The sequence below is a fragment of the Humulus lupulus genome, chromosome 2, assembly GCF_963169125.1.
Source record: "Humulus lupulus chromosome 2, drHumLupu1.1, whole genome shotgun sequence".
Classification (NCBI taxonomy): domain Eukaryota; kingdom Viridiplantae; phylum Streptophyta; class Magnoliopsida; order Rosales; family Cannabaceae; genus Humulus; species Humulus lupulus.
The window spans coordinates 67,238,867-67,252,762 of record NC_084794.1 but is presented as its reverse complement, the minus strand read 5'-3'; the positions used below and the strand labels follow the sequence as shown (position 1 = coordinate 67,252,762).

General features: G+C 34.9%; 1 protein-coding gene across 2 annotated transcripts; it reads left to right on the top strand.

Moving 5' to 3' along the window:
* The first annotated feature begins 8,842 nt into the window (after window positions 1–8,842).
* LOC133817979 (uncharacterized) lies at window positions 8,843–9,833 on the top strand. Of its 2 annotated transcripts, XM_062250654.1 has the most exons (4): window positions 8,843–8,941; window positions 9,196–9,265; window positions 9,346–9,392; window positions 9,509–9,833. In XM_062250654.1, exons 2-4 carry the CDS (start codon window positions 9,196–9,198, stop codon window positions 9,620–9,622), a joined length of 231 nt encoding a protein of 76 aa, XP_062106638.1. In that variant the 5' UTR covers window positions 8,843–8,941; the 3' UTR covers window positions 9,623–9,833. The 2 variants fall into 2 exon arrangements, with proteins under 2 accessions (XP_062106638.1, XP_062106639.1); XM_062250655.1 differs by having other exon boundaries at window positions 8,925–9,265.
* The last annotated feature ends 4,063 nt before the right edge of the window (window positions 9,834–13,896 follow it).

The following is a 13,896-nucleotide window of genomic DNA, read 5'->3' as shown; positions in this document are numbered from 1 at the left end:
AGAGGAATATGAGCTCTATTTTTGGTTAATTTTAATCCACAGCCTTCTAGTTGAATATATCCTCTGGTCAAATGACCAAAATGCCCCTAGGTCAATCTAATTTCCTTAACAGCCCCTAAGGGCAAAATTGTCCTTTCCCGTCTATCTCGTTAATTATAATTAACGTCCTCCAATTCCCGTTATTCACAATATTCTTAAATGCTAATAAATCATATCCCATTACCCTTTAATTCCCGATAATGTACTAATCATCAATTACCCCGAGACTCACCCCGAGCCCCAAAATTAACCCTGTTATGACCAAACTGCTAACTTGCATTTAAAGATCGTCTCATGTCGAATAGCTCGAACAAATCCACATTATAATGTGGCCTCATTCATAATTCACCAACATGCATGTAAATATACAAATACGCCCTCAATGGGCCAAATTACCAAAATGCCCTTATAATTAAAAGTGGACCCATATGCATGCATTTATCATCATATAATAATATAACTCACATAATCATGCATATAATCATTTAGTGACATAATAAATCAATTATGGCCCTCCCGGCCTCCTAATCTAGGTCCTAAGCCTTATTAGGAAATTTGGGTCATTACAATAGACATTGACCAATTATTCTTCACTAATATAAATACATATAACCAAGAATCAAAATGTCTTTATAAGCTTGTAATGTAAGGCTAAGGTTAGAGGTAGATGAGAAGTTACATTTAGGCTCAATTCACACCATAGCATACATTTTTTTCCTAATCTTTAGATCTTCCCACAAACTTCCCATACAAATCTAGAATAAACAATCTTTTATCTTCTTCTTTTCACATTGATCTCACTATTTGCCCCACACTTATTCTTTTGCAATATAAATATTTTTGAAAATTTTCATTGCAAACTCTTTTTTTTTTCAATTCACATTTCACAGGGAAATAGGAGATCCTTTACATTCATCGCACAACCCAAACAAAAGAACCATTACATAATTTTCCTTCCTTCTTTATAATATCCATCCCACAAAATAACATTCACTTATGACTATGGTGCAATGGGTTACAAGAAATGATTAAAATTTTCAAAGATGCAAAGGTGTAGATTCTAGGTTCATAAAAGAAAAGAATAGTCATTATGGCTAAAAAATGGAAAACTATGGAATAACAAATCAAGGGTAGGCTAGAAAGGCTCAAACGATCCAAAAAACTTGCCTTAATCATCTCCCCAACTATGTGTACTCATGATTTCGCCTCAAATAATTAATCAATATTTTCTAGAGTGATAGGGACTTTAAATTTCCAACATGCAAAATTTTTTTCCAATGCAAATAAGAAGTAAAATCAATTGTGCACATAAATTCCAAAATACAAGCTCAAGCTTAAGTAGCAATCACACATGGGTTAAGCACACAAATCATATAGAATTCATCATTATCTAGCATCACATTCAATACAATCCATAGTTCTCACCATCAACCAGTAAATTCAACAAGACCAACACAAGAAAACACACAAACAAATAAAAAAAAATAGACTAAAAAATGAAAAACAGAAAAAATAAACCCAACAATAGAAAAAATGAAATTGTTCTCTTTCCCCACACTTAAACAGTACATTGTCCTCAATGGAACTTATTATAAACAAAAGTAAAAGTAAAGGAAAGGAAAAAAGAAACTCCCTCAAAATCATGTCATTGGTCAGGCATGTCCATCTAAGAAAGAATGTCTCCAGGTTGGTCCTCATCATGGACGTCATTGGCAGTCTCTTGTGGTACTGGGATCGATGGAGGATATGGCTGCAACCAGGTTGGTGCAGAAGGATAATCAGACATGTTGACTCTGATACTAGTTGCATGCATCTAAAAACATAGATCTTGATAACTGGCCCATTCCATCATTCTCTGCTGATGTTCATGACATTATGTGCGATGGGCTTGTAAATCTAGGTGAGTGTAGTACAATTCTTGCTCCACAGTGCCCACACGGTCAGTGAGACTCCTCCCTCTCCTAGTTGGAGGTTGACTTGGTGCTGGTGCAGACGAAATGGCTTCAGTCTTGTCCTTTGGAACGAGGCGAAGGATGTTGGATTTATCCAATATGTGCATAAGGAACAACAACTCTTCAATCTCATCCCATACCACCCCAGCTTTAGCACATAGTGCAGTGATGGGCTAGTGATGATAAAAGGCATTATGCACATATTCCATGCTCTTGATGATGGAAGACTTAATAACCTTCCCCACATCAATGAATTTTCCTGTAACGATATCATAAATGAGTGCACCATAAGCAATGTCACCATCACTGAAATGCTTCGTTGGCATGAGTTTTTCCCCAATGAACCTATGCCAGGCTTTAGAATTTAAATCCATAAATTTAGCCTTGAACTTGCTTTGTTGGTCATTTTCAAATGTATGCCATTTAGCACCTGGATGGACTCCAAGAGTGGCTATGATAGCATCTAGGTCTAGATCCTTCTCTAATTGACTAAACTCATCATCAGGGATGTCTCAGAGTTTGTAGAATTTGTTGATAGCAGCAACAGAGTAACTAACAGGAGCGCCACGAAATATGACTATATTGTTAGCTCGCTGCACAACATTTGCATAAAATTCGCGAATAATAGGCTAGACTGTCGCCTGTGGCTGAGAGAACAATGTTTGCCATTTCCTTGACTCTATTTGTGTCATAATAGATGGCAAATCAGTCATATCTAAATCAAATCCTCGTTTCGTTACCCAAGCTTTGCCTTTCACAAGAGCTTCCTTATAGGCATTAAACGCTTTTTCAGACACAAAGTTGTTTGGATCATATGTAACTTCAGGAGCAGAAGAGGATTCACTTAGATCCTTTCGAATTCTTTTTGGTTCCATTCCAAAACTAATTACCAAAGTTGCTTACTATTTGTAGTTTAAGCCTAGAGAAATCCCGATGGTGATAGCCAAAATAATGCAAACACAACAACGATCTTCACCAATATACCTCCCAAAAATTTTCTCACAATATTATCACCAATTTCACTCCAAAACAGAACAATTAGTCACTGAAACATTTTATCAAACACCTTATGTGCATAAATTTTGCAAGTAAATCTACTTGACAATCTACGATATAATCTACTTCCACATTGTAGTGTTATGTTCTTTCCAGAACATTAGCAAAGTAGATAAGATCAGATGTATTTGTTACATCAGACTGGATCGATATTGATAGTAGATAGGATAAGTAAACATACTGCTATTATCTATTCTAGTCATATCATATAGTTGACCATAGGTCAATTCAATCTCAATTTTGAGTGGTTAGTATTCTAATTGATTGTATTATTTGAGTTCTTTGACTTGTTTATTACCAGCTTACCCTACGGACTAGCACATACTTACATCTTGGGAACTCGGTAGTATAATTGAGTGGGAGTGTTAATCATAGATATAAACATCTATAGCTTCTGATGAAGAAGTACAATGATAGTTTCCTTTTAGTTTGGTTCAAGGTGCTAAATGATAGAGATCCCATTTTAGTAATTAATATTAGTTTACTGAAATATCATTTACAAAAAACTAAGTGTTTTAAGGATAAAATACAATAAGAGGTCAAACAATATTTTAGTCCCATCTCATTGTAGACTGTCTATAGAGGATTGAGTGATAATTATGGTTATAACAATGGATAACTAATAACATATTTATATTTCTTATAGAGCGTTCTATGAATTCAAGAGTGCAATTTTGAGTCTTTAGTGGAGTCACGATGAATTAATAAGTTAGTAAATTTAATTGTTAAATTTATGATAACGTATTGGATCTTGATTTCATAGGCCCATGTTCCCCACTGTACCTTGTATAAAATCATCTAGATAGACTCAATTAATTGATTTAATTATCAATTAGAATTATCAAAGTTCACTAGATCAATTTTGGATAGTTTCACAAAGTTATGCAATTTAGAGAAGAAAAGAGATTTTATGGCATATTTATTAATTAAGATAAATTAGTGTCTAAATTAATAAATAAGTTTAAATCAAGGTTCAAATTATAAATAACTAATCAATAGAAAATAATACGGGCCTAGATTTTAAGTCCAACGAGCTTATAATTAAATGAGAAATTTCATGGGCCTAAAGCCCATGATAATTTTGACCTAATGACTGATATTACCTATTATTTTATTAATTTTTTAAATTTAAATAAGTGACATAATTGAGCCTATAAAAGGAATGCTATGAGTTGAAATTAGGTGATCTGAAGATCAAGTTTTGATGTTTTAAGGTTTTAGACTCTCTCTACAGCAAAAGTCATTTTCTAAGCCTCTATATTATCTCCTTTTCTTCTTCTCTCTGAATCTATTTCATGTGTTGAGAATTTCCCACTCTAGTCCAGGTGATTCTAAGGATAATTTGGAAGACTATGAAGAAATTAGAAGATCAGTTCAGTTTCTTGGTGATATCATGCGAAAGAAAGGATACAAGGGTTAGAAAGACTAAAGGAAGGACTTATTCATTCTGTTGCACATATTGTAAGTGTTTTTATCATTATATTTGTTTAAATGAAATTATAGAAACATGTTCTAGGTTTTTCTTATATTAATTTGTTTAATATATGATTTACATGAAAATAAATAAGATCGTGTATAAGTTTTCACAACACTTAACACCTAGCTTGTTCCCCCATCGAGCTCATATTGAGCACCTATCAAGCCATATCGAGACAACCAAAACAAAACTTAAAACAATGGTAAAACATGATAAAATTTGTTAACATTGTAAATAAATACCTTACACCATCATCAAGGTTAACATTTTAAATAAATAGCTTACCCCATCATCAAGCTACGACCGGGGTGTCTTCCACGTCATAAACCATGCTGAATCGTGACACCCTGTCTTCACATCCCTCGGAGTCTTGTTGGGGATGTTTCCAAGCAGTCACTTGCAGAGTGTCCTATACTATTTGGCATCTGGCTTCTTGAGAGGGTCGAGCACCAATGCCTCCTCTATATTTGCAGCTGCATCAATGCGAGGTCTCTTCCTTGTTGGATCAGTGTAGTCCTCAAACCGTTCTGGCCTGCGTCTTCTCCTCTTAAACTGAACCTCATGCACCTCCTCAAGGTTGATAATAGTGACTCCCGAAGTCGCAGCATCGGGTGTCACAGCAATGGTGGGAGGAGTGGATGGATCAAGTTCAAAGTCATCTGGAATATCCAGTGACTCTAAGTCCGAATCTTCCCTAGACCCTCGGTCGTTCCTTAATAAATGTCAGGATCTGACTGACTGCGTCCATGATCACTGACTGGTTCTTCAGGAGGGTCTCCTATCGACCCTTGACTCTCTCCAACATCTGCATCAATTCTTTGATATCGGTAGCGGGAGGGGTGGTACCTGCAACCTCCTCCGCCTCAGGGACAACGTCATCAAAAATCTTCGCTGCATGGGCAACCTAAGAAACTATCTCGACCACTTTCTCAAAATCCATAGCAGCCTCCTCCTCCCCATCAAACTCCTCAAGAACCTGGCCAAGCCTGGGATATAGGGGAACATCTCCCAAAATCAAGGAACTGTAATAGTCGACCTCTGATGGTTGGGGCTTCAACAACGAAAGGAAGATCTACTGCAAACAACATAAAACATTGATTTAATTCAAATAATCATAAAAGATAAACAAATAGCTAAACATAACTTATTAATGTCAATCAAATATAACTTACAGTGCCCTTCGATAACATCGGTGAGAGGACAACCTTGGTGAAATTCTTATTCTTTCGATGCGACCAACTAAGCATCCTTGGGACCATATTTCCCGAGCTCACAACAAGCTCTGTCGCAAGCTTTTGAATGGTCTCATATGCCCAATACTGTAACGCCGGGGCATAACCATAAAAACTGTACTTTGACTCCTGTTGCACCTTGGCATCCTTCTTCTTTTCATAGTTAGCCTTCTGGCGTTGCATGTCCTTCTTACAAGAATTTAAAAGCCTCTTGTAAGATAACTTCCCCCATGGATAGCTGAAGAAGTAGTCTATGTCCTCAACCATTTTCAGTATATCTCGCCATATATTCAATTTTCCATGTATGGCATTTAGAATCCCCGCAACCAACAAACAGATACCCAGCTTGTACACATCTTCGATCACAATACAAGTTTTGAAAGAATTCTCCAACTGTAGGAGCTTTACTTTCTCAGTATCATTTAAATACTCATTTATCAAGTGGTCACTGGTTAGAGGCTCATCCAACTCTGCTTGTGACGGTGCAAAACTGAAATTCAATCTGGTCACCAGAGCAAACTCTCCCACACTGAATCTACAGGACTTGGAGCCCAAAAAGAAATGCACCTCATCTTCTTTTTTACTTGCTATTTTCCTCAACATCGGCTCGTGTATTGAAACTCCTGAGAAATGAAACTCTGAAGCCAAGAAGAACTACTTGAAAGAGGATTCCTTAGCCCTTTCTATCAGGCCGAGCTCCACAAACCTTTTCTTAATATCAACCAAAGTCCTACCACCCCTACATGTGACTCGACCAAGAAAGTGATCTTGAAATGGAACAAGCAACTTCGACATCTACATCGACAGATGAAAACAATTGGTAAGAAAACATAATGTTAAACAGAATTGGACAAAAATTCAAAAAAAAAAAATCATAAAAAAATTGAAGTAAACACTGTCATCGAGCTCTATCGAGCTATCTTCGAGCTATAACACTAGCCTATTGAGACACTATCAAGCTCACATTGAGATAAAAGAATCTGTCTTAATTTTGAAATAATCGAGCATTCATCGAGCTCCTATCAAGCCAAATTCTATTAACCCTATCAACAAACTATCGAGCCTATCTAGAAATCATCCTATTGAACCTTATCAAGCCTATCAAGAAATAATCCTATCGAACCCTATCGAGACCCATAAATCTAATCCAATCGAGCTAACATCGAGCCATATCAAGTTCTAATGCACCAATACCATCGAGCTTGTATCGAGCTACTATCGAACTTCTATTGAACCAAATATGTTTATCTAATCGAGCATATATGGAGCTCTCATCGAACCCTTCGAGTAACATCAGCAAACCCAGAAAAAAATACACGAAACACGATTCATACCCCTCGACCCAGATTGCATACAGAAATAAAAAACAAAGAAGCATTTGGGTTCGAAAATACCTTAGAGGAGGCGATGGGGTGTCTCATTTCGCGTCAAATGCTTGGAGGCGACGATGTTGTCTCGTTTCCTTGGAGGAGGCGATGGGGTGTCTTGTTTCCTTGGAGGCGGCGATGGTTGCAGAGGACCCAAGTCAGACTCGATCTCAATGGCAACGAAGTTGGGTGCCGTCGGCTTAGGGTTTGGGGCTCTGAGTTAGGTCCGAGAGAAAGAGAGAGGAAGCGATAGAGAGAGAGAATTAAGTTTTGCTTTGGGGGGGGGGGGGGAGGGTGAGAGGGGTAGTTTGGGTACATAATGAATCTTTAGCATCAAAGTGAAAAAGATGAATAGTGGTGGCGATGTTTTGTATTTTGGGCATACTTTATGCATAGAAAATGAAATTTCTCATTGAGTTAGTATACAATATGATACATGTAGTGTGAAATTTCCCCTTGCTTTTTTGCCTAGTCGAAATGTACCAAGGTGATATGAAGAACTATTAGTTGGCCACAAAAGGAAGAGCCAACTCATAATTGATATTGTTTTAACTTTCCTTCATTCATTGTAACTATGTTTTCAATATCAAACTTTCTTTTTCATAATAATAATAATAATAATAATAATAATAATTACTCTCATCTGATTAGAAAAGCTGTTTTGCTTGACGCATAAAACCGAAGTTCACGGGAAGTAACCAAAAGCTATGCCTTATATTTATCTTTATATATATTTTTTATTTTTTTACAAACTTTTTATTTAGGTTGGAATATTAGTTTGTTGGGGAGTATTGGGTTAATGATAAAATAGTTTGAGGATCGACTAACGCTTAAATTTTGTAAAAAGAAAGACAAGTCGAGCAAACATTTTTTGTTTAATGTTTACGATTTAATATACCGGTTAACAACATAAAATTTTAATTTCAATCTAATATATTATGTCATAATTTCTTTATAGGATAATGTATAATTACGAAATTTAATCGTCCAAAATAAAAACAGAAAATTGCACGCCTGGATCTATTATTTAAAAAATTAAAATGAGAAATGTCATTGAGAGAAATTGACTAATTGTTATTTGTTTATATTTTTAGAGGGAAAGAGAAGTTGACTCTTTATAATAGTACAACTGTACAAGTGATTTAGCAGCCCCATACTCTCGTACTTACAAGTTGACTCTCATATATATCCTGCTGTGATTGTTCTTGGTTTTTAGCAGTTGACATGAAAAATATTTCAGATTAATTAAGTTTTTATGTTATTTATTTCCAATATATGAATCAATAATTAATTTATTATAAATAACAATGGCTGGAAAAATTAAATAGTAAGTCTACTTCTTTATTTTAACAAAAGGAATAAGATTTTGTCTACTTTTAATGGAACAAATATCTTAAACATAGAGGCATAGGCCCAAAAAATATATATTTTAAAATATTTTCTTTTGTTTTTGACACACACTAAATAACAATCTGCATCCTTTTAGATTCCCCCTGGACATCAGGGGTAGGCATATTTTAACCAAAAAAATAAAATAAAATTATCATCCCAGCTTGTTATACATGTTTAAATATTATCTAAATGATTAATTTTTGAGGTCATGAGATTATCTTATTACATAAGGTTGGCAGAAAATAACAAAAATTGCTTCATTCCCAATAAGTAAATAAATAAAAGTAAATAGCGCAATTATAGTAAAGAGAAGAGAAGAGAAGAGAAGAGAGCGAACATTTATTATTATATATATATATATATTAATTATGAGGCTCTTCTCTCCTCATTTCATAACTGTACAAAAAAAAAAAATCGTGTGTATGAGTAAGTAGTCTCTGTCTCTGTCTTCTTTCTCATATTTTCCACTACTTTCGCTATTAAAGCGTTTTATTGGATCTGAAACTTTAGAAACGGTTTCTATACACCATTATCATTATTATTATCGTTTGAATTTATATATTAATATTATTTGCAGTGGGTATAGTTACTCGAGTTTCCAAACCCTACATATATAAAAACTCGAGAGAGCCCAGATTCATTATTCTGAGACTTACCCATTTCTCACAATCCTATAACAGATGATGGGTCGAGCTTGTTTTCCAACGATTCTCCTTGTTTCTTTCTTGATGCTCCTCTTTTTCTCTCATGGTATTTTACTATTCCTTTATCATTGTGTTTTTTCATATTTCGCTTTATGGCTCTTTTTTCTGACACTTTTTTTTTTTAAGGGTTTGGGAGGAGTCTGAGAACTGAAGATTCTTCTGTAGAAGTAAAGGTGGGCCCAAATTTATTTATTTATTTTTTCTATCCCAATTCCCATTTTTATTAAGTACTTTGATTTTATCGCCCCCATGGATTAACATGTTCGATGTTTGGTTATTTAACACACAGGAGGAAAGTGGTGGTGTTAAAGCAAGGGAAATGGTTGAAACAATGGATTATGCAGAGCCAGAGCCAAACACCAACCCAAGAGCTGGGTATATCTTCAGCCCTCCACCCAAGTGATCATCTCGCCAACCCAGTCTCTTTATTTCACAAGAAAATTATGTTATTAGAAAAATGTATTTGCTTAATTTGTTGATTTTCTGTTTTCTGTCCTTTTATTAGTGTTTTGATTAAGCAGATTTAGAGTTTTTTTTTCAAGTGTAAAATATTGTATGAATAATAATGACGATGTTGAAGATTGTATCTGAAAGTACTATCGTTTTCTGTGTTATTCTATTTTGTTTTCTTGCTATAACACACTTGATGTCAGTTGATTAGAGAATTGAAAATAGTTTTATTTATCTAATGTAAATTAACTGAAAATGAACCATTGAAACGTTTCTTGCGATTTCAGCTAGCTAATTGGATACCTTTTTTCTTTTCTTTTATCAGTGACTATATATATTAAAGTATTTGACTTTCATTTATAAATATAAAGATATACAAATTACATTAACATGTATTAGTGAGTGACCCTATATGTATATAAAGTTGGTTCCTCCATCGAGGCATATTATTACAGGTAGCTTTTTGGTAAACGTCGATTTAAAGTCGCCTTAATTGGCTATATAAGCTTTACGTGAGTTCAACGGCACTACCAGGTTTATGATAAGATTACTTCTTTTAGAGAAATCCATGCATCAAAAGAAGCTTTTTCTTTTTAATTTTTGGACCTATATCTTTATTATGATATATGTATTTTTTTATTATATTTTGTCTAATACTAATTTTGAAAAATACAAGTGTGTTTAGATGTAAAATTGTAATTACTTGTGAATTATTATTGTTATATTTGAAAATATTTAGTAATTACACAGTAAAATAATATTATGTAATAAATATTATTATATGGTATAATTACATAATAGTTGTAGAAATTAAGTCCTCACATAAAGGTTCAGTATCCTAATTGTAATAATAAAAAAAAAAGCTTCAGACAGCTCAGCATTCAGTCGACTTTAACAGAATTCAATGAAAAAGTCTGAGAGATTGGGGTGCTTGGGTCCTAAGAAAATAAGAGAGAAAATTTTATTAGAAAGATGGAAAATTCTGTAACTAAGAAAAGAAAAAGGGAGAAGAGTTGAGAGTTAGGAAAAAAGGTTACCTGACCAATATTGTGGCTCGAACCTTTAAGATTATTGTAATAGAGCTTCAAATAGTGCAAGAAGATCTCCACATCTTTTGAGGAGAGCTCACGAGGATGTAGGCTTGGAAATTTTGAGCTGAACCTCGATAAATCAGTGTTTGCGTCTCTCTCTCACTTCAATCTTTGTTTTGCATTCTTTGTTAAATGATTTGTATGTGTGTGGAATTATAGCAGATGAAATTCTTTAGAAATTCTAGGCTTGTGCGGGGAAGTCATTTTCTTCTTTTTGATTTTGATCTGAAATAAAAGAAACACATCAATACTTTAAAGTAAATAATTGGTAAAGCAAAACACGTGTAAGCATAGAAATAAATAATCAGGTTTGAAAAGACAATTTTAATCCTAAGTGATTTGATGTGTCATTGAGTTGGTATTGGCCGATTGGAAAAATCCCAACAGTGGTATCAAGAGCTAGGTTCGACAGAAGATTCAACTCAGATTAATGACTTTTCTAGGTGATAAGAACAGGGAGGAAAGACACTCAAGACTCAATATTTTTTTTCTTCTCAGGATTTTGAGAATATACTGATTATTATTTTTTTAATATTATTTACCAACTGTTTTAAGTAGAAATGAGTAATCTAGAACTTGATATAGATTGATTTGATGGTACAGGGGATTACAGGATTTGGAGAAGAAAGATCAAATCACTGCTTGCTCAACAGAAGCTACTAAGAGTGCTAGAAGGCCCTATAGAATGGCCTGATAACACCTCAAAGATTCAGAAAGAAGAGTTTCTTGAAATTGCTACAGGAATAATCATATTCAATCTTTCTGATTCTATAATTAGATTGGTTGATAAAGAGGACACTCTAGCTAAAATATGGAAGAAATTAGAAGAACAGTTCCAACAAAAATCCTTGACTAACAAAATATTCTTGAAAGAAAGAATATTTGGTTTTAAGATGAGTCCAGCCAAGTCCTTCGATCAGAATCTTGATGAGTTCCTAAGGATGCACATAGAATTGTCTAACTCTGGTGAAGGAAAGGCTCTAAGTGACGAGAATCAAGCCATTATAATTTTAAACTCTCTTCCAGACACTTATAGGGAAGTTAAAACAACTATTAAGTATTGGAGAACATCCATTACCTTGGAAGAGGTCACTTCAGCTCTCAAGTCAAAGGATCTAGAAATGAAAAATGAAAAAGCAAGCAACTCTGATGGAGAACTAAACTTTAGTAAGGGAAGACCATATCACAAGAAAGGCTCACAACACAGAGGAAGAAGACAAAGCAGGGGCCCTAACAAGGGAAACAATTATGATAGAGGGAGGTCAAACTCAAAAGATCCTAAAGGATGTTTTTACTATGGAAAAACATGACATTACAAGAAACAATGCATTTTTTGGCTCAAGAAGAACAAAGGCAGATCTGAAGGACATAGTTTAGATAAACATCATTCAAATTATTTTACAAACAGAAATAGATACAACACAGAAGAGTCATTAGCCAATATCACTGATGGTTATTGTTATCCCTGTTTTCCCCTCGGGACACGTGGCATGATGCAATGGGTCCATGGGCTCCCTCAAAGAGATCTAGGCCCATCCAGGTGATGAACAGAGAAGAAGAAAGTCCTAACGACCCAATAGTCAATGAGCCCAACAATATTCGATGGGTGCGACCATAACAAGGGAACCGGGACCAAGATGCAGGCCCAACTCATCTTCCCGGCCCCAACTTATCTGTACCCTCCGAGATGCCAATAGAGGTGGTCGACTCACTAGTCTGTGGATAGACCTTGCCACGGATGAACCCGTCCTGGTGAGCAAACTCGGACTTTGGAAAATGAACCGGGACATTAGTAAAGGAACCCGAACCAGACGTCCGAGTAGGGCAAGTTTGATCTTCCCTGATGCTGACATGTCCCCAAGAAACACAGAAGTTGGTCTCCTCAACTAACCTGCAAAAGAGGTTACGCACGGAACATATGTTGTTCCTAGGAAACAGAACTGTCACTACTCTGACAGATTCTATCCCCGGGATCCCCTTAGAAGCCCATACGGACTAGTCTAAGGTTACGTGCAATTGGCAACTGTAAGGCTTGGCTATACCCAAGCCGGCCCAATGTGCCCTGATTAATATGATTTAATAAGCAACATTTTTTTAATTATGCCTCCATTAGCGAGCAAACTATGATTACATCCCTATTGGGTCCAGATTAGTCCGGCCCAAACCCATTGCATCTAACTGCCTATAAATAGGGCCAGTTGTGCACTGTAGTAGAGATCCGAGATTTTCTCTTGTAAGCAATTACTCTACTCAAACTTACAAAAAACTCCATTGTCAAAATCTCTCTAAAATCTAATACAAGAGACTCGTGGACTAAGGCTCATTATCGCCTCAACCACATAAAAATGTTGTTCGTTGATCTTTGATCCTTTCTTTCTAGCTCTTATTTCTCATTATATTTCTAGTTTTTGAAAAACTTAGTAAACAATTATGATAATGGGGAAGTCTATGTCACAACCACCTCTTTTAGAGATGACTGGATATTAAACTCGGGTTGTACATTTCACATGACTAATAATAAAGACTTGTTTTCTGATTTCAGGAAATCTAGAGGAGGGAAGGTGATACTAGGCAATAATGAAACATGTCAGATTGAAGGTACAGGAACCATTCCATTTAAAATGTATGATGGTATTATTGGGGTTTTATGCCCTAATTAAAACCCAAATTCTTTGTAATCTCTTTTTATTATCAATAAAAGAATAGAAATCATTTTTTTACTTGGTCAATCACTTTGCTCACATGTTTTATTTTCATGATTATTTGTTTAATATAAACTTCTATTAAATCCCGAGCATATAGGTAATCTTATTTATAGTGATGTAATCATAGTGGAATATAAATATGATTATATGTTCAAAATAAGTTAGTCCTAAGATTAGTCAGTGCACATGATTTACATTGGCTTGCCAATCTACGATATGATCTACTTACACATTACAGTTTATGTTATTTCCAGAACATTAGCAAAGTAGATAAGATCGGATGTATTTGTTACATCAGACTGGACCGATATTGACAGTTGATAAGATAAGTAAACATACTGTTATTATCTATTCTAGTCATATCAAATAGTTGACCATAGGTCAATTCAATTTCAATTCTGAGTGGTTAGTATTCTAATTGATTGTATTAT

Excerpts from the sequence above, each read along its gene's own strand:
- LOC133817979 (XM_062250654.1), top strand. The coding sequence starts at position 9,196 with ATGATGGGTCGAGCTTGTTTTCCAACGATTCTCCTTGTTTCTTTCTTG. Across the intron at positions 9,266-9,345 it reads GCTCCTCTTTTTCTCTCATG|GGTTTGGGAGGAGTCTGAGA; the intron begins GTATTTTACTAT and ends TTTTTTTTTAAG. Across the intron at positions 9,393-9,508 it reads ATTCTTCTGTAGAAGTAAAG|GAGGAAAGTGGTGGTGTTAA; the intron begins GTGGGCCCAAAT and ends TTTAACACACAG.